General features: G+C 38.9%; 1 protein-coding gene across 1 annotated transcript in view; it reads right to left on the bottom strand.

Annotated features, from left to right (window-relative positions):
- LOC112560171 (nuclear pore membrane glycoprotein 210-like) overlaps window positions 1–26,191 on the bottom strand; it is a 63,195-nt gene that overhangs the window by 14,351 nt on the left and 22,653 nt on the right. Inside the window, exons 18-32 of the mRNA XM_025231803.1 lie at window positions 25,705–25,811; window positions 24,330–24,434; window positions 23,549–23,650; window positions 20,079–20,207; window positions 18,646–18,773; window positions 17,768–17,906; window positions 15,747–15,809; window positions 13,970–14,149; window positions 11,990–12,070; window positions 8,390–8,521; window positions 7,718–7,870; window positions 6,436–6,527; window positions 4,805–4,979; window positions 4,229–4,401; window positions 2,756–2,840 (exon numbers count right to left, since the gene is read on the bottom strand). Coding sequence (XP_025087588.1) covers window positions 2,756–2,840; window positions 4,229–4,401; window positions 4,805–4,979; window positions 6,436–6,527; window positions 7,718–7,870; window positions 8,390–8,521; window positions 11,990–12,070; window positions 13,970–14,149; window positions 15,747–15,809; window positions 17,768–17,906; window positions 18,646–18,773; window positions 20,079–20,207; window positions 23,549–23,650; window positions 24,330–24,434; window positions 25,705–25,811 — 1,844 coding nt within the window. The remainder of the gene's footprint in view (window positions 1–2,755; window positions 2,841–4,228; window positions 4,402–4,804; window positions 4,980–6,435; window positions 6,528–7,717; window positions 7,871–8,389; window positions 8,522–11,989; window positions 12,071–13,969; window positions 14,150–15,746; window positions 15,810–17,767; window positions 17,907–18,645; window positions 18,774–20,078; window positions 20,208–23,548; window positions 23,651–24,329; window positions 24,435–25,704; window positions 25,812–26,191) is intronic.

Here is a 26,191-nt window from a genome sequence, read left to right as displayed (position 1 = left end):
ATGGTATGAAGGTAGGCAGTCGGAAAGACAGGGAAGGATGGCATGTAACTTATTGTGTCTCAGTGGCGTTGCAAACAGTGATAGTCTTGCCCAGGGTAACCCGGGCAGCAACAGCTTGAAGAGGAGCGGAAAGTATTAGCTGGTTAAACAAAATATGGAAGTGAAGAAGAAGAGCAGTCCTACCTGTAGAGATGTCAGTCTGACAGTACTAACATAAAACATGAAAGCCTTTGAAGGAAAAGGAGATAGAAGGTAGGAGAAGAGTCTCCTGTAGTGCTTTAATATCAGGAGAGAAATGAGATGCTAGGCAGCATCAGAGTTCTTCAAAGTTGGCTCGGATCCCTCAACAGTTCCATTGTGAGGGAAAGACGCAGAATGCCTCACAGAAGCAGAGGGAGAAGAAGAAGGCAAGGGATGGTGACTTAAAAAATGAACGAGTCCTAAGGCAGTCGAGGAATACAGGAAAGTCCATCACAAAGTATGTCAGAATATCAGGGCTGCCATGGAAGCCTGGATTGAAGCCAGATGTTCAGAAATTGATGATGGTATGAAGTGGGACGACTAAAGAAAGGCTGAAAGTCTTCTGCGCACTCTCTCACACGATGCAAAAAAACGTAAAGACTGAGGACAAACAGGGTCGCGTGCTGTTGAAGCAAAAGGATGTCCTCAATCGATTCACAGAGTATTGTGATGAACTGTACAATGCGCCAATCAAGACAGATGAGACCATTTTGGATATGGTACAACCATCACAAGATGACCCCCCAAGACCTGCAAGTCCTGAGAGCGGAAGTGGAAGCAGCAATATGGGACAAACAGGAAAAGCTGCAGGTTCAGTGATGTCAAAGAAGGAGGTGAGGAGCTGACAGAAGTGCTCACAAAGCTGTCACAAAATCTGGCAAACCAATGAGTGGCCACGTGAATGGTTGCAGTCGTTGGTGGTGCCCTTGTCAAAGAAGGTCAAAGTTGCAAATGTGAGAATTATTGAACAATCTGCCTCATCTGTCACGTGAGCAAGGTTATGTTCAAGGTGCTCTAATACCGCATGATGGTGGAGGAGTCCTTCCCCATAGCTAGGCATTCGCCAGGGCTCACCTCTTTCCCCCGCGTTGTTCAACATCTACCTAGAGAAGGTAACGCGTAACATGTTAGAGGACCACAAATCCTCTGTCTTGATCAGAAGAAGTAACCTCCGCTTTGAAAATGACATAGACCTGATAGCAGGCAACAACAGTCAGTTACAGCCTCTAACAGACAAGCTGGATGCATGTGCACGAGAGTATGGGATGGAGATCAGCATGAAGAAGAGCAAGATCGTGGTGAATGCCATCAGCCTGGTAGAGGCTGACATCAAGCTGAACGGGGAACATGTGGAACATGTCCAGGCCGTCAAATACTTCGGTTCTATCCTAACCAGCGACGGTTGTAGCATGGAAGATGTTAATTGCTGGATTGCAGCCACATAAGCGGCAATGACAAGACTTAACAGAATCTGGAGCAGCAAAAACGTCTCATTTGCTGTCAGATTCAGGCTCTACAAGTCTCTTGTTGTTCCAGTACTGCTGTATGGCTGCGAGACTTGGATGTTGCTGACAGATCAAAAGCGAAAGATACCAGCATTTGAGATGAAGTGCTAGAGGAGAATGTTTGTATCTCCGATAGTGAGGAAAATACAAGCGATTTCATGTGCAACTGGGTTTGCAGTCTGGTGGGTCCCCAGGTGCCTCTTCTCACAATCATAAAGCAGTTCAAGTTAAGATGGTTCAGACATGTCATTTGACATGGTGGCAAACCTAAGATAGCTTTGCAGGGTTCCATTCAGGGCCAGAGACCTGTCGGAAAACAGAGAAAGTTGTGCCTGGATAACGTGTAAGAGAGGACCGGTAGTTCACTAAGTGAGTTGAACAGCACCGCGATGAGTTGGAGCCAGTGGAGGCAGTTCGTTAACCAGAATCTCAGGCATCATGTTCACCTATGATGGGGTGCAGCGGCACCATCGCGCTCCAAACTGTAAAGTAACTATGATGCCTCATCTCAGTTTGGTGAGGATATTTAGTTTATTTGTTACGAATTTGGTAAATACTTTAAATTTGTGGGTACCTGGGTATCTGAATCAAACGTCAAGGTCCAGACTTAAAGTGGTGTTTTTAAAAGTTAGTTCTCAGACAATTAGATGATTGCAAGTTCTAGCTGAGGTTGCTGGGAGGTACAGAAATATGGTAGCTAACCACCTGCAGGGCTTCACCAGATTTTCTGTCAGGGTCTTACTACCATAATCTTCTCTTCTGAGATTTCCCACAAAGCTGACTGCTACTGTAGTAGCTAGGATGTGGATGACTTAGTGAAAAAAATCAGCAGCATCTTGATTTCCATTCCGTTCTTAACCCACTGGTAATGCTGTCGTTTAAAAAATAACAAACTACAACAGAATGAAAGTAACACCACTAGAATGAAAACACAACATTGATTAAACTGAGAGGAATTACCTTGACAAAGGTGGGTCCTACCTCTAAAATATAGTACACCACTCCAGTGGTAAGACAGAGAGCATTATCCCAACAATAATGTGTATCATCTCTGGGGTATAATGACACAACTCTAGTGGTAAGTCTGAGCGTTACTCTGACGATGGTGCATCCTACCTCTAAGGTATACTTACAGAACTCCAGTGGTAAGACAGGATTACCTTGAGTATGATGTGTCCTTACTATAGGCGACAGGGACAAAAGTACAGTAATAAAACTGAGAAGGTTACCTTGAAAATGGTATGTCCTATTTCTGCTGCTCGCACTACCAGTGTGTTATTGCTGCCACCACTGGACACATGTAAAAGGTCATACCTGATCACAGAAATCATGTAATCTTATATAAAAATACAATAAAATGCTTCATTACAAACAGAAATAAAAGTAATGAATGTCTGCCTTTTCCACTTTTGAGATACACGCCGTCAAACATGACCGCCAGTCGTGTCTGGTATGCTTTGACACTCTCATGTTGATAATCCCTGCTAAATCACTATCAATGAACCCTAAGCAGTGTGTTATAGTTCTTCCCCGAAACAATATTTAAAAAATCTAAATCACACAAACTAATGGCAGTGTGACATTTCATAAACTTGTCATGAATTTGGAGCTTAGCCTTGTATTAGACTCAAAGCAATTCTAAACCTCTATGGGTTTTTTCACCTCCTTGTTTGTAAGAATGCATTGTCCGCACACGTACATCAGTGCATAAAATCAAAATCAGCAAGACAAGTTCTCTGTTATATATTTGACATTTGGTGTTTGGACAATATGGCAGCTATGAATGGATTGATGTGTCTGAGCTAACATGACTGGTGACCCATTGAACAAGTAGTCTCTTTCAAAATTTATTTGTTTTACATGATTTTTGCATAAAATCATCATTGGGGTGAGTGGTTGGTCAGAAACAGTCTATTTTAAAATGTACTTAATTGTTTTTTAACACCATGCAACTTTGTTTTTTTTTAAAAAGTCATAATAAAGCATGAACTATCGGTCATAATTCAGCTTGGGGAGGTAGCTGTAACAAAGAGGACATTTAAATAGCGAAATACCTCAGTGAAAAAGTTTTGAGGCACAACTATGAAGGGGGTCATAATCAGTTAATAAAGAAGCTTTACTGTACCAAATGTCGAAGAAATTTAAAAATCAACATAAAAAATGTTCACAATCTATGAACTGAAGAAGACTGATGTGCAAGCTTGGTGTCACTGAAAGACTTGCATCTCAAAAAGAACAGCATTAGTTTCCTCGATTTTTGGGAACGAGTATTCAGGTATTTATACTCTGCAATTTGATATGATTTTGTGAGAACATATTAGACAGCAAGATGATTCACTGCAAATCAGTCATTACATGTGACAGCAACCTGAATATGACACTGTTTATGGAATGTCCAACTTTTCTAGACATCCACCAAACACAGAATTTCTCCGGGTAATGAGTAAAACTTCATTTACAATACACTATCCTTATTATAATTATCCTTAATATTAGAAAGAACATTTCAACCACACTGCTTGCGTTCAATAAATCTCTTCTATGTGTAGACACTATTGACAAAAATTTTGTCAAATGTGTAAAGCATAATACATAGTTTTATAATCTTTTTTTGTACCTACTTTCATACTAGTCCGACAACCTGAGAACAAGAGGTCATGTATAGAAACTAAGTAGAAAGTTGCATTCTTTTGCATTGAGACCTGTTGCATTGAATCCCAAGCTGGAGGTTAGTTGCATGAAATGTTTGTCCAACATCATCATGGTAACTGATTGAAAACTGTAACACTCCACCAACAGGAATTCCTGGCAGAGGTGATCCAGAAATATGCAGATCTGTGTCAAGGTTCAACATCAGGTATGACAGGGTTTTCACCTGCAATCAGAGTATTTGCTGCTGTTTTATCTGTACATCAAGAAAGTTCATTATTAGTCTCACATAGTTTGTCAAGAAAGTATTATATTTTTGTTTCTTAAACAGGTGGAGTAACTCAGGTCATTTTAGGAAGTATCTCTGTCCTTTTTTAGATCTTTATATCTCTAGGATGACCAACCTGTAATCCTTCTATGTAAAACCTGAAATCCTGGGGAAAAACCTGCATTAGCTTTTGTTATGTTTAATTACTACTGTTATTAAAAGACACAAACAACACCTGTACTGACTACTCGTCAAAGTCAAATGAACCTGTGCTAACAGCACTAGTGTCTGATGAAAGCCAAAACCACACAAACCTGTACTACCAGTACTAGTGTCTGGTGGAAACCAAAATTACACAAACCTGTACTAAAAGTACTAGTGTCTGGTTGAAGCCAAAGTCTTCCGCTGCTGTGACTCTGACAAAAACACTGCCTGGTGTGGCCCCTGCAGTCAGCTGACCATTATTGTCCACACGCACTACTGGTTCCACGCCTGGTTCTTTGATCACTGTATAACTCATGACTGCTGCTGCATCCCTGCAAAAGCAGATAAGATTAGGAACACTCAAAGCAGATATGGTAACATTATAAGTAATCATCATACTAATAACTTCAATTTTCTTATGCCCCCTAATGAAAGTTTGTAGGAAATGTGTTTGAAAAGGACAAATCAACTTCCCTTGACCCAAAAGTAGTCTGTTTATAGTATACAATAGTCAGAGCCAGAGTTAAGGTGACAGAACTCTGGTGATACAAACTATGCCTGTACGAACAAACAAATACATGAGCTGCTTGTTTACAATCAGAATTTTTATACAACCCCAAAATGTTGACTCTACTGCAGGAAACAACCTTTCTGAGACCTGCTATAATCCACCAAAATCAGGTTGTAACAGATAGTGTCTTAGTAGGGAAATCAGGTTGTAGCTGAGATCAGGTTGTAATTATCTTAGTAGGGAAGGGGGGGTGGAATTGGTGTTTTACGCCGTGCCAGCAACTGAGGCTATATTACGGCAAGCAGCCAGCCCTGTAAACTTACGCCACGTGCAGAGAAAGAACAGCATGCCCGAGACGAGAAATGAACTCTGGGCAGCCAACCTTCACTGTATTGGTGACAGGCGATAACCGTTGCGCCACCGGGTCGCTTATCTTAGTAGGGAAAGCAGGTTGTAACTGAGGGAGATCAGGTTGTACTGAGAGTGTCTTAGTAGGGAAATTAGCTTAATAATAATAATTATTCAGTTTCGGGAGGCCATCAGCAACAATGGCAATGTCATCTGTATGCATGAAAAGTAAGATCCCAAATGGATCTGCCAGGACGTCAATACAACGTGGACCACAGGGTTGTTTGACACGAGATATGCAATCAAAATAGTCAGTTATTTAAGATCCGTCTTTAACATCAGCTTTCACACTTTTATCCATACTATGTAGTGTTTGAAACACTCTTCCATGGACAGCCCTTTTTAACAGAATATATAGCAATTTGGATCTATCAATACAGTCGAATGCTTTTGAAAAATCTATGAAAAGAGTGTAAAGCGTCCACCTTGTTTTGTCAAATATTTCTGAATCAGTGATTGAAGGCAAAAATATTATGTGTTGTACTGTAACCTTAGCGGAAACCTGCTTGAGATTCTGCACATGTGATTATTCTTGATACTAGTTTGTTGTATGTTTTATAGTATATATATAAATTGCCTTCCTTTCATGTGCTAATGTACATCTAATGCTGCACCTTGCAGCGAACTTATTCTACTTTTATTTTTAACTTTACTGTAACTAGAGCACCTTCCAATGTTTAAATTGCCCACTGGGACAAATAAAGTTGATCATTGTCATTGTCTTACCTCCATGAAGCAGATATTGAGACAATACACAAAGCTTACAGACACAGACAAGACATTATCACATACACTTCAAAAATGTGACGCAGACTCAATACATGAGACAGCAAGACAAAAGTGAAAATGTTGAATGACAGATGAAGAACCTGTTGGTGTGAATCAAGGTTTCAGTGTTGGGCATGAGAAGAATGTTTCCTGCACAAATCTCTGGCGTAGTCAGCTGTAGAGGATCAAACACCTGCCACAACAGAATAACACAGCATTGCATATATGTGTGCATTCATCACAATAAAAACTGTTAATAAACTAGTCATAAGCAAACATTTCATTGTGAAATAAACGGTAAGTTGCCTCTTTGTTTTACACTGACATGCTGGCCCATGAATTCATACACACACAAACACACATATATGCAAACAAAGAGCACAAAAAACAAACAAACCAAAAAAAAAAAAAAAACAAACAAAAAACAACTAAAAACACACATAAAGACATACATTTTAGAACTTGTACAGTTCAGCATATATATACACACACATTTTAAACCCTGTTTTTACACTCTAGCTCATATGTTTATATAGACATACATTCTAACACTTGTGCATACACTCTAGCATATATATACACATTTTAAAAATACATTCTAACACCTGTACATACACTCTAGCACATGCACATATATAGACATACATTCTAACGTGTGCATACACTCTACTCTAATGTGTAATATTCTAACCTTTATACACACACACTATAGCATCTGTGTATATATTCTAAAACATGTACATATACTCTAGCATGTGCATAAATAGACATACATTCTAACATTTTGTGTGTGTGTGTGTAAAGCACTTTGAGCCTGCCTTTCACAGTTGTGTAAAGCCCTGTATAAATTAACATTATTATTAACACTTGTATATACACTCTAGCACAAGTATATCTAGGTTTTTTTTTTCCCCCATGGAATAAAGCCCCATTATTTTGAATTTATGTAGTTGTAACACCAGTAAATGGCACATTGGCTCTGTGCAAATAATTGGGCTAGCCCTGACAATATCCTGTTCACACCTAAAAGACAAGCTGTAGTGATCTACGCATATTTTGACATCATCAGGACTTGTAAATGTGATCATGAACAAAAGGATTACAAAAGAAATAGGCAGACAATCTAAGAGCGGACTGGCCTTCTCTTCAATTTATCCCAGAGAAGGGCAGAGGGAAAAAAGGGCAATTATATCATCAGGTGCTCTGTGGCCAGTCAAGAACTTATGATGATGATGACAACAGGAAATTTGAACACAAACATACACACATTCTAGTATGTGCACAAACCATAGCATATAAGTGTAAATGCACACATATTCTACAATGCGCAAAGATTTCAGAAAACGAAGAAGCATAGCTGTAATATTACTGGCATCCACCTACCTGTATAAGAAGATCATCGTGTAAGACATCATCTTTCACTTGCACTTTGCTTCCATCCCTGGCACGCACTTCTAGACCAAGAGTCACATGACCTGTCCCTAAGGCAAATACTTGCTGTGCAAAACTGTGCTGTGCCTCCAGCCTGATGCCCTTCTGCACACACAAGACAAATAACCAACACATAAACAAGGACAGGCATACTTCAAAATGCTAACATGTGGTCACTGATGAATTAGTCTGCAGAAATAATCTTTACTCCTAACTGTGTATTAAATGTCTGTGTGAGTATGTATGCCTGCCCTTGTGACCAAAAGAAAAATTTCTGTTTTGGGTCTCCTCGACAGACAATAAAGTCTGATTTGATTTGATTTGAATAAAAAGTGTGAAATACAAAAGCACTAAATCTTGCTTTGGGGGCTGCCCAAAACCAGGTGTTGTTGCAGCCCTATGCTCTTCGAGGAGTAATAAGGAATAAACAACAAACAAACAAATCTTGCTATGCTTCAGCCTCATGAAGTTTTGCCTGCTCGCATCCAACAGTCAAACAGACAAGCTTACCTTCTTAGACAACAGATGCAACAACTCAAGTGATATCAGGTAATAAACCTTGCTATACTATAGAAGTCACCAAGTCTTATCTACTCTTTGTTGATAGTCCCTGTACCAACTTACCTCCTGGTATACTGACTTCAGAAGTAGCACCTCTCGACTATTTAGCATCCAGGTGAAGATAAGAGGTGGAACAGAAGAACCAAATGTAAAAGGCGTATCCTGTTCAGTGAGCCCCATGGCATAAACTGGCATCTGTTAAATAAGAACACATGCATCAAAACTGCAGGAACTGTCTTTAATTAAATTAAATAATCTGCTAAACAATATATACTGACTGTGAGTACATCAATTAACTGACAGTAAACAACAAATTTATTTATTAACATATTTATTAACTCATTCAGGATGTCAGATTGCATTTATTGTTAAGGTTCATCTTCACAGTGGCAGCTGGTTTTCAAGCTTAACTTCATAAAAAATCACCTTTAAGTTTCTGTCCTTCAATCTTCCTACTGTAACTGAACTGATTTGCTTTACATGGTTAACTAAACACTATTGCCGGACCAAGAGTTAGCTGTGGCTCCTAAGCTAATAATAATAATACAAAAAAAATTTCCTCACAGATGCCTCGACAAAAATATTAATACATAAGGATGTGAAGAAAGTGATAAGAAAGGTGAAGAAAGATTAGAAAAAGTAAAAAGATTGAACTATGCTGGCGACATTTATTATGCATAATAAGTATAAAGACAAGACTGAACTAGGTTTCATTATGCCTGGCAGGGAATTAAGTCTCAGCCTTCTGTTAATCAGAAAGAGGGCTGCATGAGAAAATCAAAGGTAATAGTGTGAATGATCCAGACTTGAAGATGTTTTGAGAAGCACCATTTTCCTGGTATGTTTAGGGAACTTTAACAACCGTTTGTTTTCAATAGTAGCTTAATAATTTCTCTGTATGACAGAATTGTTGTCGTGGGCAAAGGTTAAGGCACAGGGGGAAGATGGTTGTGCTCTTCAGTTCCAGCCCTAGAAACTTTCTAACATCGTTCCACTTCCCAAGAAAATTAATTTCAATGATTTTTACCAATAGCACTAGCCCCTCTTGTAATGAAAGCTGGGGGAAAAAATTCAAAAATTGTATCCTAAATCTACAGGAAGCAAACTGGACATTGCCATTTACTTATAAGGTGGGGAGGAGGTGCTGAAGATGCCAAGTTGTTAATCTTAAATAAATTGTATATACATCTGTAAAAGCCAAAGGCATGCAAGACTGCTCTTTGTTGACTTCAGTTCTGTGTTCAACACAATACAGCCATACTTCGCAGCACTGAGACTCATATCTGATCTTAGACTTGCATCTCAACTGGTTTTGTAGATATTGGATTTTTTTTTTTTACTTGCAGACCGCAGAGAGTTTTTGTCTATCCCCTCTTTTGAATACAGACAGGTGAAAAAGCACACAAGAGAATATCTGTTAAATTCTCAGGTAATAAGAATATGAAGAATAAAAATGTGTTTACAGGCCAAGTGATACTGCACTAGGAATATGACTTGATGATGGAAGAAACAAAACAAAAGAAAGAATAGCCAGGCCTATCCTACACTTATGCACATGCATGGACACCTGATTGTCAGCTTATATTGGCACTGAATTGTTAAATGTGGTCAACAAAGAGTGAAAACTGAAAAGTGTTTCAGTCAGCACAACACTCCTGAGCTATTCTTATCATTCACTGAAAATCTTGAAAATCTGTCCTTTGTATATTGCATCTGTAATTTGTCTGTCCATGATAGCAACATTATTGAAAAGCTGAGTTATTTGGCCTCTTTTTGTGATCAGCAAATTGTTTGACAAGCTATTTGTTTTACTGAGTTCAGGCAAACATTGTGCTATGCCTGTATGCAGAAACAGTAAGAACTTGAAATCATTTGTACCCTCTGCATTAAGGTGCTCAACCATAGATGAAATGTTGACTGTATGCATGTGTGTGAGAGAGAGTGTGTGTAAGTGTATGATGTTGAAGGTATGTCTTTAAATGGTTTTAGATATAAGATTACTTTTGTGTTTTCCTATGATGCACCACTTGCGTTATCTCTGTCTTGTAGCTCTTGTAACGTTTTGTAACTGAGCCAACTTCCTAAGTAATAATTACTCAATGGAATCAATAAAGATGGTAATTTGTCATTTAAAAGCCCTAGCACCACTCAGCCTGTTCCCCTTTGCTGTTACAGGGAAGAGGACAGAAGTTCCCAAGGATGATTTTCACTAAAATTCAACTTCTACAGTCACCCTCCTCCAGCTTGCTTGTTATTATGTTTTGTATTTTGTGAAATATAAACCTGGATAAATATTATTTCTGAGTATAATCCAAAAGCAACAACATAGTAAAGCTATTTCTCTAACTTCTCTTCCCCTACATCTCAGCCAGACAACTAAGCTTTTGGTCTGATGACTGTATCCTCACTGTTCCTGTTGCCAGAACAGCAACCATGGCCACAGGATTTTTAGTTACTGTACAGCAAAACAATGGAACTCTCTCTCCTTTCCTATCTGTCACCTATCCACCATTGACTCTTTTCAAATGTGCATTGAAAACTCATCTCTTCCTTGATCATTACTCCTAACAGCAGTCCTACTCAACAATGACAATGCTACTCCTTTTTCAACTCCCTTTCCCTTTCTGTTTATTGATACTTCCCCACTCCTCTTCTTCCACTGAATCACTTTTAGTTCTTGTTGCCTAATTCCTCTTTCGGTTTTCTATAGTTGTCTTTTGTTAGTCATCAGTACTTTTGTTTATTCCTCTGTTCCTTGAAATGTTGTCCATGTCTCATTCTTGTCTCCAGGACTAAAAGCATGTTCCTTGCAAGCATTTGCACTATATAAATTATAGATTATTATTATTTAAAATGTTACATTTTGTGTGTGTGTGTGATATTTCATGCAATGTTAAATTTTAGCAGGGCGGGGATTGGCAAAGGTTGCCAGCCCTGTAAGCAGATGCCATATGCAGAGGAAGAACAGCATGCCCGAGAGTGAATCCAGGACAGTCAATCCTCCCTGTAGCGGTGACAGGCACAAGCTGTTGTGCCACCAGATCACTGTCAAATTTTATGGGCTTCTATGTTTTTTTGAATACAAAAATCTTAATGACTTCAACACCAAAGTATTTGGCTTGTATGATGAACTAGTATTAGATTAAAATTTAACAAATTTAAAGTGGCATGTGATGTGTTTCCATGGCTACCATATGATATGCTGTCATTGAACACTTCCTTTAAACCACAAATATAAAATGACAACCACTAGCATATTCTGTTAGTGAGATGTCACAATTGATTTGACTATTAAAAAACTAACAAAAATAAAGTAAAATTAAATATCCACCCATAGCCTTTTGTTTACCTTCTTGTGTAAAAGGATACTCAATTCTAAAAATCAAGTTACTGATTCTGAAAATAATCTACAGCTACTGGAAACTGAACACAACCCACAACCATTATATAGCAAAATGTACTGCTGCCTTTTTGGTTTTCAGTATTATACATTGCTCTGACAACTTCCACTACAGTTCAAATATGTACAAATTCACAGGTTTACTAAATGTCAATGATAACATTTAAGAATTGATGTCTTTACACATATATCCATGGCACAAACTTGGCTGCCACTCTGAAGGTATAACAGGGGGCATAAATTCAACAAACAAGGCTACAAACCTGGCTGCCAGTCTGAAGGCGTGACAGAGGAGCATGAATTCTTATCCCCTTCAGTGGTACCACTGACACAACAGCTTCATCCTAAAACCACAACAGGTCAAGCAGAAGGATAATTTTTCATATAATTGTGATTCTGGCAGTTTAGTTCATGCCACTTACATGAAACAGAAGAAATGGCAGTTGCGAAAATAATATTTTAAATGGTGAAGGGCATATCACTGACAAGGAACACAAGAAAATGGAGATGAAAGCCATGAACTCGACAGAGTAGGACTGAGAGACAGGTAAAGTTCAGACATTTTCCAGACTCAAGCAAGTGAAACACTTTCACTGAAAATAACATAAAGGGCATAAAATTGTAAAAGGGTAACCTATCACATGGCACACACTCGGGTTCACTCCGTAAATAACACTCGAATGCGTGGCTGTAGGTTGTTCATGGTTTCCAACGCAAAAGGTCAGCTTGGTCTCATCCTGAGCTAAGCTGGATGGCAACACTAAATCTGATGATCTGAGCTTGTCAAAGTCAGGTCATGTAGAGGGGGGACGTGGGTAGAGCTTCCCCTGTGTTTGTACCCCTCTGCCGCATAGAAAGGGTGGCAATTGTGTCACGGATTTTTCAGGTCTCACGTGCAGTTCGGGCCATGCTCACACTTTGTCCAGGTGGACAGGGGCCGGTAGTTAACCACGACCGTAAACAGCCAGAGGGTTGTTAGCGCAGCTACTGTTGTTGCCACTGCTGTGTCACTAATGTGCTTTTTTGGTTGGAAGCTGTTTTCTGAGACCCAGGAGATCGCTAACTGCAGTGTGCGGAAGCAAACTGTTTACTGCTGTGTGGGGAAGCTTAGCACCTGTTTGAAGCTGAGGACTGGTGCGAGGGAATAGGACAGCAGGATGGGGCGTGAGGGCTCCTGAGGAGAGTGGGGCACTGGACTCATCGGAGCTGGGACTGACAGGCACAAGACAGCTGAGGGGAGTGAGGCAGGTGACAAAAGACCAGCAACCCGGTGTAGAGCAAAGGTGCTCCACCGTCTACTTAATAGGAGCTTTGGAGACACTCTGTGGAACGGCCACCCACCTACAAACTGAGGGGAGGGACCATAGCAGCCAGGACGAGTACAGGGTCAGTCTAACCATTCTAAACCGGTCCAAAGGACCGCCACCTGGGGGTAGCCGCGTAGTGGTCGTAACATAAACATAGTAAGACTTTCTCTCTGTAGGGAAGTAGAAGTGGGGAGGGGAAACGGTCTGGTTCCTACTCTCCAATGTATGCTCCTGTCTAAAGTTTGGTGATTGTTTAGTCTCTTTAGTCCGGGAGCTACGCGAACTTTTGCAGATACTGCCCTTTTGATTGTATGTGTGGCAACTGCCCATGCCTTTGGCTAGCCCATTCTAGTAACTAGCACAGGGCTATGTGACATTTGTAACAGACTGAGGTTTATTTATTTCAAGTTAGTTTACTTACTGGTGTATATGCCTGGATATAGTAATGTGCCCCACGTTTTTGATCAAGTGGTTCATTTAACTATCTTTGTATTAAGCATTCTGTGTGCAGTGCTATAGGATTATGCTTTTTTTTTTTTCAGCACTATGAATAATTATTTGTGTTACCCTGGGCAGGGATGTTCCAAGCTGAAGTGATCTCATTTTCTTTGGAAAAAATGTGCATGTCTACTTGAAGCATGTGACAGAGCTAAACCTGATGACCAGCGATTAAAAAAGAAAGAAGGGGGTATGAGGAGAACAGCTGGCATCGGCTCTTTAATTTGTCCCGCTCTTTAGTCTAACAGTCTTCCATATCAAAGCATGCATACATGCAAACACACAAATATAAGTATATGCTTACACACACAAGGGTGCAGGCATTATCTATCTCCAATGTCTTTTTAATTTATTTTTAGGATAACTTTTTAAAATGGCTTAAGAAAAAAACATTTTAAACAGATTCACATCAAAACCACTGTAGAGTATTTGCCTCACCTGAGAGTATATGACTGATTCCCCTGAAATAGGGTCAAGGCCAACTGCTTTTCCAACAACCTTTGTCGTGCCTAAGGATAGTGCCGTCAACAGCCCACTTGAAGAAACTGATGTCACTTTATCATCAAGGACACCAAACTGCACTATGCTTTGTGGCTGTGGACCTCCAAGTGCTATAACCTGATAATATAAAAGTCCTAATGGATGAAAGTCTTGTTTACTATGTCTGTAATCAAGCATTCAATTTCTGATGTATAAACTCTAAATGGTCATCAAAATGTTGAGAAACAATTAAAAGTCAGGTGAGTTTAAAATAACATGCTAAACACTGTGCATAATAAATAACTAAATAATTTTTTGCAGAACTCCCAGACTTGAGCTGTGTTGACTATTATTTGCAATGGATAATAGGCTGAAGGTACCATTCCCAAGTCCTTATATGTGGTTGACTGTTGTTACTGTCCCACATATTACTTTATATTCTAATGCCTTTTTATATCCCACGCTGCTTTGCTGCAAAAAGGAAATATTCTATTGTAGCAGTAGACGGGTAAGATTTGTTAACATCATAAATAGAGTAAATGTATGGGTTAGTGTTTACAAGGGTAAGAGTTGTTAACAACATGATTAAAGTAAATGGTTGAAGCTGAATTGAGAAGGGTTAGAGTTGTTTAACACAGATAGAATAAATAGACGAAGCAGTGTTTAGAAGGGATAGAGTTGTTAACATGACTACATGAATAGATTAAATAGATGAGGTAGTGAATTTATACTGAGTCAGTAAGTAGTAATATACACAGTCAGTAGGCCCACAGGTCATAAACTATGTTCAGCTCCTCTCCCTTTTCTTCTTTCAACTCTCTCTTAATGGAGAAGGTCCTCAAGAGTCTTTAATTAGTAGCTGATAGGTAGGTTGTAGCTTAGACCTTCAAGAAACAATCTGCAACTGATGGCTGGTAGGTAGAAGCTGTTGCTTGAAGTTGCCAAAATGGTTGGTGCAAAACACAGACACATGGTGACAGAAAATGTAGGGGCAAGTAGTAGGGAAGCTATTAAGTTTTCTGCCTCCATTCAACTAACCCATCCCAACTGATGCAGGCTCTAGTTTTCCCCACTTTATCTTTCATGCCTTTGGTCATTAGAACTTCATAGATTTAATAGCTCTAACTCTATAATAATTCCATCCATTCACGACCTAAAATTACAAACTGCTATCTGGAAGCAGTGGTGGTACCATCCTGTAGAAGTGTTTCTTGCAGCAGTATGCTGTATTCTGACTGAATAGTAAACATATGACAACTGACCATTTGCTTAAGAAATTTGAATGAATCATTTGAATTATTAGTAACAGGCTACTAAGGGGTGAAAAGCCAAATTCAAAATTAATGTGCCAGAAATTTGTGGTCATTATGTAGTGGAAAAATGGAGGGAGGCAAGTTTCTTGCTGCATTGAAAGTTAAAGTCTAGAATGACAGACATGTGTCCAGCCAAGAAAAGAGTATCAAAATGTTTTAATATTTCTGTATTTTGCCTCATTTCATGTATAACAAGTGGAAAAACTGTATAGTAAACAGTGCTGATTAAAATTCCACAGGGTTATCGCCCCAATCTTCCATGACATTTTTGTTCCCAAATAAGTGGATTCCATAAAGTCTGCAATTTCGTAGCAGAAAACATTTCTTTCTCAAATTCTCTGATAAGGAAAACTGGCACTCTTATATTCTTCCTTATTTCTGGACAATTTCAGACCTAAAACATGTTTAAAGTAACTTCCCACCTGGAATGTAGCTCCAGCGATCAAAGTGATGTTAGCAGGTCTAAGTCTCAGAGGAGGATACACCTGCACAGTTAACAACATACATCAAGATATAGCTACAGGGTCAAAGGATATCGATTCAACATGGTGATCTGTAATGATCATTAACAGAACTACAATTTTACAGTATTATAAAATTACATTGATCATAAACACGTTGATAATGTGACTGTGATTTTTTTGGGGGTATGCATAAAATTCATGTTTTTAAAAATAAAATCACAAAAATATAGCTATAATCAATAAGAGTATAAACCAACATTAAATTCGGTGTCCAGACACTTAATCCCCAGACACTTCATCCCCAACGCTTCATCCTTAAAATGAAATGTTAACTATAAAAATTATGAAGCCAGTGAAAAATTTAATTGAAATTCATATAATTATTTTCATATAAACATCACAATAAGTTTTACAATTAAAATACTTTAATGTTGTAGATGTTCAAATGACGTTGAAGTCAATAACATGATTTAAATATTATTAATGTATTTCAATATTTATTTTAATTATTTTATAGTTAAAATTTCATTTTAAAGATGAAGCATCGGGGATGAAGTGTCTGGGGATTAAATGACTGGGAACCTTAAATTCCAAACTTGTCAAAATAAACTTTTCTTACCTACGCTGACCTTTACAAAGCAGATTCTTGTAAATCCAAACAAAATTAGGCATTTCACATGGACTTTTGAAAAAAAAAAGAAGTTTTCTACACGTGATGAGTACACAAAATTCAACATTATAGATGGCTTCCTTCAAGTCATCAAGGCACTGCGCATTAACTCAAAGAGAACAACACCCTCAACAATCAACCAGGAGGCGTCTTTCAGACAACAGCTCCCCACTCCCTGCAATGTAGGAAATCTTGGACAGAATCATGCAAGAAGCCCTTCATGACCACCACTTCTTCCTCACCATCAGTGGCAGACCCTTGTATAACCTTTTGCAGAAGACATTAATCTGACAGTAAACAGCAGAAACAAAGTGCAAGGTATCAAAAAGGGATTGAAAGAGGAGGTGCAGATGAGATGGAGAGCTTTTCTGCATTTCTGCTTATCAATACTTTGGAGACTTTGAATCTGCTTTCATTCTTCTGCCTTGTGGACTACACTTTGGCAAGATGCAGCCTTGGTTACACACCTTTCAGCAATCCCACTTGCTGGTGATTACAGTAAATGAAATGGCAATGCTTGAGAAAGGGTGTATCCACATCATATAAACCTCATCAGCTGTCCAAGTCATGATGAAGTAATCTAGAATTGTCTTGATACCACTTCCTGGTGATGACAATCACTGAGATAACGAAGGGGTGTGTTCAAGTCATGTAAACCTCCTGTAATTTTGTTGATGCAATTGCTAGTAAAATGCATGTAAAAAAGTTGGCTTCAGCCCAGGCAGGGGAACACACTTGAACAAATCTTCAACTAAGGCATCCTGATAGACAAACATTTACAACACCTGTGGTATCTCTTCCACAGCTTCGCTACTTTAAAAAAAAAAAAAAATCTGACAGAACCTGGCATGAAGGCTTATGATATGCCATGCAGAAATTTTACACCCATAAAGGATTTGTTCAAGTCATGAAGCGCTGTACAAGAGCTCAATAAGTTCTACTGGATAGCAAATGGAACCTTTCTTTCACGAAACATTGGGCATCCATCAAAGGTGTCCTCTATCACCTGTACTGTTCATAATCTTTCTGGAAAACATGTAAGAAACCCTTCAAAAACCGTTATATTTCCATTTCCACTGGTGAAGGTACATATGCAATCAACACTTTGCAGGTCACAGACCAGAAAAAAGTTGGCTTCTTCAAGTTTGGAATTTGAATTATCCTATCATTTACAGTTTTATATTCTTTTAATTCCCTAAATTTATGATGTGTATTTATAAATGACATATACCATTTATTTTGTCAGATGTCAAAGTCATATTCTCAATGTTAACATCTGACCATAATAGCTGTATATAAACATATCTACCTCAATTGGTTTTGAGGCGCTGTTTAACATCTGACCATTAGGCAGATGTGCAAAAGCAGTAAGAGTTGTGTGTCCAACTGTCATGCCAGTTACTGAATACAGCCCTGACAAATGGTCCTCTGATGGTCCTGCCACTGGTCTGTACACACACAAAATACAGGTCAGCACCTTTTCTCCACCACTGATCTGTACATACAAGGTGCAGTCAAATGAAATGTAGGGGACGCCAGGCAAATAATTCCTACTTATGAACTCCTTGAGGAATTCTTGGAACATAGTCATACCGTTAATGCAGAGCAGTATGTGGAAACTCGTGTGTATTCATTCAAAAAAAACAAACACTTAGGACTCTTGACACAATGTTACATGATAATGCATGGCCCCATACCACAAACGTAAAATAGGACAAGCTGGCACAGTTCCGGTGGGAAATAGTGGACCACCCACCCTATTGCCCAGATTTCTCCCCATGCAATTTCCAAAAGCCATAAATTTGATGATAAAGCCCTACCATCTTTAAAAAGGAAAAAATAGCTGCCAGTACAGTAAACTTAAGAAAAATAAAGAGCCAGAAATAAAAATATTGCTGGAAAACATTCTTGATGTATGAAGCTCTGACACAGCAAGAAATAATACATTCACAAAAGAATTCCGTAAGTTAGGGACAATGTTAAGACAAACAACAGAGAAAGAAGAAAGTAAAATGTTAGCAGATAAAATAACAGCTAAAAGATACAGGAAAACAGAGAAGTGATAAGAACACAGATCAAACGATAAACTATCACTAAAAATTGTCTGACATGTCCTATGTCACAAAATCTATTTGAGTAGACCTACCTGACCAACAGTGACAGAACTCAGTTGACAGTATGACCCACCTGACAGATACAATGTCCGATGCAGCACGCAAAGTGAGTCCCATAAGTGTAAAAAAATTAGGGAGAAGAGCATGTCCATAGGCATCCAGAACTTTGACTATAGCTGTTACCTCCTTATGAATCTCCACCTGCAAAGCAGATTGCACAAAGGTTTTCCTCAACATAAAAAAAAAAAAAAAAACAGAAAAAAACTTAATCCTATCTTAGATAAAATATATTCTTGCTCCAAGATAATACTTACGAAATCCATACTAAACATTATATATTTCTACATTTGAGATATGGACCTATAGAAACATTCATTCATTTGTCCCTTGACCACGAGTGATAACCAGCACTGGTCACTGAGGGAAACATCATAAACTCAGCAGCTGACAAGATTCCTATTGAGGCTTGTCTTGAATGATCGTAAGCAAGTGCTATGTGAGATGGTCAGTCCATTATGTTTGCCAGCCAGTTTTTTTCTAGGTGTCAACCATCTTCCAAGATGCCCTGAAAATCATGTGTTGTGCCATCACATGCCAAACCAGACAAGCTTGTTCCACTTCACTGTTGCCAAAAGGGGTTCTTGATACTCAGTACACATTTGCTGGTCTTTAGGAAGGAGATTTGGAACATTTTTATTTTCATATAATTGCTCAGAACTTGTCAAATACTTTTTTATGCAGCTTTTTGAGAAGCATCATTTTTCCAGTGAGGTTAGGATCCCTAGACAAATCACTTGTTTCTGATTATGACACATTAATTAACAAGACTTTGTGACACAGGAGAATTTATTTTACTGAATTCAGGGAAACTTTACACTAAGCCTGTATGCAGAAGTAATAGACATTGCTGCTCAACAGTAGCTGTAATGTTGGTTTCAGTATATGTGTGAGAGTGTGCACATGCCTGCCCATGCATCTACATGTGTGTGCACACAATTTTTAATGACACTAAATCAAAGACAACCTTGGTCCAATGTCACATATCTTTAAACAGTTCAGTGAATTCTTTTCTCTCAACTATAAACATTTGAGTCAACGTTGAAAATGTGAATTTCAGGCTATAGATCACTACAGTTTATTTAAAATGACTATTTAGCCACATAACCAACAAAAATAAAAAAAAAAAAAACAACCCAAAATGACAGAAAGGAATTGCAAGCCAGTGATCTTGTTTCTTCACCTTCACACACACATATATGAAATACACACTCACTTAGTGGGTAAGAGGGAGAAAGACACAGGCTGACAGGAGGTGCACAGACATAAGACAACCCACAGACATAGCCATCCTCGATAGACATAAGACATAGCCTTACCTGCAGATATCACTTAACCCTAACCCACAGAGATAAGTCATAACCCTGCCCGGAAGACATAAGACATAGTCTTATCCTATAGACATAAAGGGCTAGGATAAAAGGCAGGGTTAGAGACAGCTAGACTTACTTTATCCTGTACAGCCATCTGGATAGTGCCAACGCCTGATACATAGACAACAGCAGTGGGGTGTCTGTCTACTTCCAAACACAGGTCAAACACCTGTATACTCTGGCTTCCTTCTTGCAGTGGGTTCACCTGTGCAAATAAATGTTTTAGCTGAAATAATCAGTTAAGTTATAAATCCATAAAAGCCTTGCACTTGAAGCTACTTTTTGCTTGGAATGTGGCATGCAGGTTTTCAATTGACGTCTGATAAACTGCAGGTAAAGAGTCCCAGAGCTTAGTGGTCCTAGGGGTTGGTGTTTTAAGCAAGGCTAAAAACGGCACCCTTAAACAGATGCCACGTGCAGAAAAGGTAGAAGAAATCAGGGCACCTTTCCGTGCTGCCTTTATCTTTTCTCTGATCTTCTCTGATGAATAACATCCAGTTCTACTAACCTTTTATCTTTCATGATGAATCACATTATTACAACATGCTAGCTCCTGATGAATCACATTCAGTTCTGCTAAGCAACTGGGCGGGCAAAGCAAGATTTCCAGCCACAAGCGTGGAACTGATAACCTTTCAGTCCATATTCTAGTAAACTAATAGCCAAGGCCATAAAGCCACTCCAGTCAGATTATTGCAACTATTTCACAACAGTGAATTGCAATGTCTCCTTATGTGTTTGTGTTCTTTTACCTTCCTATTTTCCAGATAATCACTTACCTGCTTCCTTGCCTTGTTCTTTTACTGTTATCTTAACTTTAGTACCAGACAACACTCCCTAGGCTATCTGAAAGCCTTTTTATTGACCTTTGCCTCATTCTTCTACTGTTATTTTGACATTTGTACCAGACAATTCATCCTGGGCTGCATGAACGCCTGTTCGTTGATATTTCAACAAAGCCTTTCCTCCTCTTTTGAAAAACAGAAAAATTAGGCATCTGATGCCACTCGGCAGGCTTCCGAGTCCTCTACCTTGTATGCGAGACCTACCTGCAAAGTCTGACAAGCAATGTTCAGCCTGAAAGCAGTAGTGTTCCTCATAGATTTTAGAATTACTATGATGTACCGTTTCTAAAATTGTTCCATGGACCTCCGACAAAAGTGACAAAAGTGTTATGCTTTTTAACCCATGGTTTTTGTCTGTGGTTAAAAGGATTTCCATCAATTTAAAATCTGACTGGCTGAGAAAGATGTACTGAGGTTTTTAATGCATGACATCTTGCATAAAAATTATGCATGCTTCAGAAACTGTTTTTTCCCCATACAATTAAACACAAATATCTGCCAGTGGGCTGCCTATGAACTTTAAACTTAGCCCAAAACTAAATGTGAATTTCTGTTTCTTTTTAAATTAAAAAGAACCAGTGAGTATTCATTTATTCATCTTCAAATGGTACCATTTATGTAGGTCCGCCAGTACTAGTCATCAGGGGGAACATACGGACAGATGGTACCATTTATAGCTTGACATGTAATACTGTTGATAAGACTTGCCATGTAGGTCTGCTGATAAGGTAGTAAGTAGACCCTGGAATGATCAGTCCGCTCATTTAAGTTTGCAAGCAAGTTCTTTCTCTGTCCACCACAGCGTCAACATCACTCCAAGATACCATGAAGGATGGCAGTACTAGAAAGGCAGCTTACAGCAATCAAAGCTATTCTTATCCGGTTTGTGGGGGAAGGTTGAGGCCTTCTTTCGCTGACTGTAGCAATGCCTGATGTCATGCCCATACTATGTCACGCATCATTTGCTGCTTGTTCTAACATTAGGGCTTTGCTGTTCATTACCCTTCCCAACCCTGTCTGCAGTTTTGGCGCAAAAAGCCTTCACGCACTACAGCAAGGCGTGGGTGTTGTGGGTGCTGGCCATTGGTTACAGCCCCTGGGAGACAATGTAGCGAACCCCAGCACGTAGCATTCCTCAGGGCATTCTTCCTATTTCTTCAATATTTTTCTTATACGTGGAGGCCTTGATTAGCGGGTGAGAAGCTGTGCATATATGTGTGCAAGTCTATGTTTGCTCTGTGCTAGAGTTAAAATATTATCTTCTAGTGAATCTAGTCTAAGAGTGAGACTGTATTATAGCATACTATGTTAGTTGATTTCTACGACCTATCTGGAACTCCTAGGCTTTATCTCTACACACTAAGATCTGCATTTTTAACACAAATGTAAAGTCAGTCCTTCTGTATGGATCTGAGACATGGCGAGTGACAAATGCCATCACCAACAAGATTCAGACATTCGTCAACAGATGTCTGCGCCACATCCTCAACATCAGATGGCCTGAGAAGATCTCCAGTACAGACCTGTGGGAGAGAACCAACCAAAACCCTGCCAACCATGACATCAGGAAGCGGAAGTAGGGCTGGATTGGCCACACTCTACGAAAGCCGGCTGACAATTTAACAAGACAATCTCTGGGCTGGAACCCACAGGGGAGGTGCAGGGGCGAATAGGAAAAGAAGAAGATGTTAGTTGATTTAAGTATGTGATTGCCAGGTTACAGCACATGTAGTGTGCACCCTTTCTGTTGTTTGAGATTTGGAAGAGAGAACTCAATGGGACTGTATTTAATCTTAGTTGTAGGTGGGGTTTGGAGTAGGGAGTTTTTTCGTGTTGAAGCCACCAACTGACAGATGTCCCTTTTATTTTCTCCACAGGCTTCTTCTTATCTTCTTGTTGATCTCACCCTGGTTGTTGTCTTTGTTGCTGCTCTTCTACATCTTCACCTTATTCTTCTGCTTCTTCTACGCTCCTTTACATGCAGAGTCGCGACTTTTCTACGTTTCATCCATCCCTTCGTTTTTTCATTCTGCCGCATACATCATTCCTGTCTTGCATCATGTGGTGGTTGGTCAGCAAGGCACTTCAGACTGTGGACCAGCAGAGGGTCCCTGTGTATGTTGGATGGAAAGTGAAGTGGTGGTCAGCGCAAGAGCGCTGCACAGGGCCAAAGAAACTGAAGGAGACAGTGTAAACAGAATATAAAGTGTTCTAGATCTAACCTGAAGCCTTAGGCTTCAAGGGCAAGAACTCTGACAGCACTGTACCACAGTGTATGCAGGTGTTTTTTAATCTCCCCTACTAACATCATTTATTCTCTTACTTGGGCATGGGGTAGTCCTCTGTTTTCTTGTGTGTGTGTGTGTGTGTGTGTGTGTATTTTCACATTTTTTTATTTCATCTACGTGTGATTAAAGTTATTATTTGTACCGTTCATTTCGTCTTTGTTGCGGTCTTTGATTTATTAGAGGTTTGATAGGTACGTCGTGTCCCACCTCTGGCTAAGTGAGTGGGTGTGTGTTCGTGCCAGCTGCGTAAGCGGTTGCACCTGGCTAAGCTGGAGGCGATCCACAACAACTGGCATTGGTATAGAGTGCACTTACCACACTGTAGCACTGATGACATAACCTACTAGACTGACATGTTATGATCACATAGTTCACATCGTCTACAAAGCTACTGGTACAAAAAGTGCACTTACCACAATGGAGTGAGACTTGGGAAGATATGAAGCCTGAAGCACTGAAGAGTCCAATGCAGGAACATAAAAGTACCCAGAGCCTTTCTGTATTTCTATAGTGACCTGAACAAAGCCATGCAAGTTCTCAGGTATCTCACTCCTTATTATAGCGTGTAAGAGTAATCTTTATGCTGCGTGGGTTTGGTAACAACACAAATAAAAGGATAAATATTACATTATCAAGCAGCAATAGGGAGCTCATTAAATACATCTTATGAAAAATGACAACTTGATTTTAAAAACTACTATACCAGAAATGATAAACACATTAACAACCTGCATTTTGACAGTTATGACAAAGTTTAAATATATAACTACTTGCTTTATACTAACAAATAATAACCTCTAAAAACTAATATTACTTCTATAAAGTGCTGTACATCACTGCTAAGACAAAGAAAAGGACTGTAAATCTAGACTAAAACTGAAAATAGTTAATAGAGATCTGCAGAGAGCTGTGATAGCTGCTACCAAACACCAAGCAATTTGTTCATTTAAATTAGCCTGTTATCACAAATCAGTTTATAAAGCCATCATTATTCCCACCAAGCATCCGGTGTTATTAAAATTACTTGCTAACCAACATCATCTGAACAAAAATGACCATTTGGAGCTACATTAGCTTTTCATGTGTATATCTATCAGCAATTAATCTGAAACCAAATTAAGGAAAGTGATAAACACATTTTGTTTGATGCTTCAAACTGAAATAATGAATAGAGGTGATAAACACTCGAAATACCTTGGTTGATGGGTGGTTGAAGACTGAAATGGTTTCAGGGATGATAACAGCCTCTTCCACCAGCATCAGAGCCAAGGACTTATTAACACGTGGTAGATCTTGATCCTTTAATAAATAAGAAGACTTACAAAACCTTTTAAGGCAATACCAACACATATAATCTGAAGCCAATTAAATATTAAGGTAATGTTAAATATTTCTGATTTTCAGTGGGTAAATTTGGCCTTGGAGAAACCAACACCAGGGACATGAGACTCCTAGAGTTTGAGCAGAGCTGTCCACTCTCCTTAGCTTACATCTTACATCCCCACCAGAAATGTGAGACAACCACTTGGCACTCACCATATGGATCAGGATACCAAGCAAAATTCGGATACCGAACAGCCACGTGACCCACACGTGACCGACCAGCATCTCAGACCAAGCATCATTTGCGCTCGAGACACATTTATGATCGGTCATTCGTTATCTTTATTGGTACGCATCCTTCTTATTTAGTGATGTTTGTGCTTTATTTTAATAATATAGCCCTCGATCATGGCTCCAAAGAAGATTAAGAGCAATAGTAGCAAGGTAATAAAAAGGAAGCGGCCAACAATTGAACTGAAAAAGGAAACGATTTCAAAGTATGGAGGCATGTGTGCATCGGATATTGCCGCCAAATACGGCATGTTGAAGCCGACAATCTCGACAATTTTAAAGCAAAAGGAGCAGCTTAAGCTAATGTTTCGAAAGGAGCGAGTACTTTACCAAAGCAAAGGCCTCAAATAATGGAAGAAGAAAAGTTGTTGCTTGCGTATATAAACGAGAAGCAGTTAGAAGGTGCTTAGTATGAGTCGTTCATTTGTGAGAAGGCGCTGACAATCTACTCAGATTTGCAGAAGAAAACCCCAAGGGCAAGTGCTGCGAACGATTTTGTATTCAAAGCCAGTCAAGGCTGGTTTGAGAAATGCTTTCGTTAATGTTTTTATGTTTAACTCCATTTATATTGCATTATAACTGTTCTCATTAAAACAAATACCTATATAGCCTGTAACTTTCAAATATTAGTGAGTCAACAGGGGCTGGGAACCAAATAAATCTATTTCCTTTATTTCTTATGAGGAAAACTGTTTCAGATACCAAACATTTCGAGTACCGACTAACTTTCCAGAATGGATTGTGGTCGTTAGCCGAGGTTCCACTGTATATGCCAGATCCTTATTTATTTTTACAGTAGTCAGATATCTCAAGGCAACAACTGTTAAACTACGAAGTACCTGGGTTATGTATTTACATATATGTCAGGTATACCAGTATTAATTAAAAACAGTAATTAAACTGTTTTCAAAATATTTTTGAAAAATACAGCATAGCTGATGTGTCTCTGTCTCACCTTAACAGTTATGCCAGCATTCTGCAAGTAATGTTGTTTATAATGACTGATAATTGCTGTGACAACAGTGCTACCGGTTTTCCCATGTGGTCTCAATGTTTGGTAGTCTGAAAACAAAATTAACAGGTAAGTTTATAAAGTACTTATTTCATGTACTTTGAAAGCAAATTTAACTCACATACTTGAGATTCACTTTATGTAATGTCTCTCATTATGTGTCGTCAAATACAGTTTCTCTAAATGTACATGCACGTTGGAAATATAATTCTTTGATCTCATAAAAATGTTTTAAAAGTAAAGATAATATTTTTTAAATTACTGTGAAATGTGTCCTGGATATACTTGTTTTGGTTTTGTAAAACTACATATAACTGTGCCAACAGCTGGATACTAATCATCAGTGTAGAAACCAATGACACATCACTGAATTAGTTTTGTGAGCGAGAGCGTGTGTGTGAGAGGAGGGAAGGCACATGCCAGCATGCAA

This window comes from Pomacea canaliculata, linkage group LG3 (assembly GCF_003073045.1).
Source record: "Pomacea canaliculata isolate SZHN2017 linkage group LG3, ASM307304v1, whole genome shotgun sequence".
NCBI classification, from domain to species: Eukaryota; Metazoa; Mollusca; class Gastropoda; order Architaenioglossa; family Ampullariidae; genus Pomacea; species Pomacea canaliculata.
The sequence above is the reverse complement of the archived record's forward strand: the minus strand, read 5'-3'. Positions and strand labels throughout refer to the sequence as shown.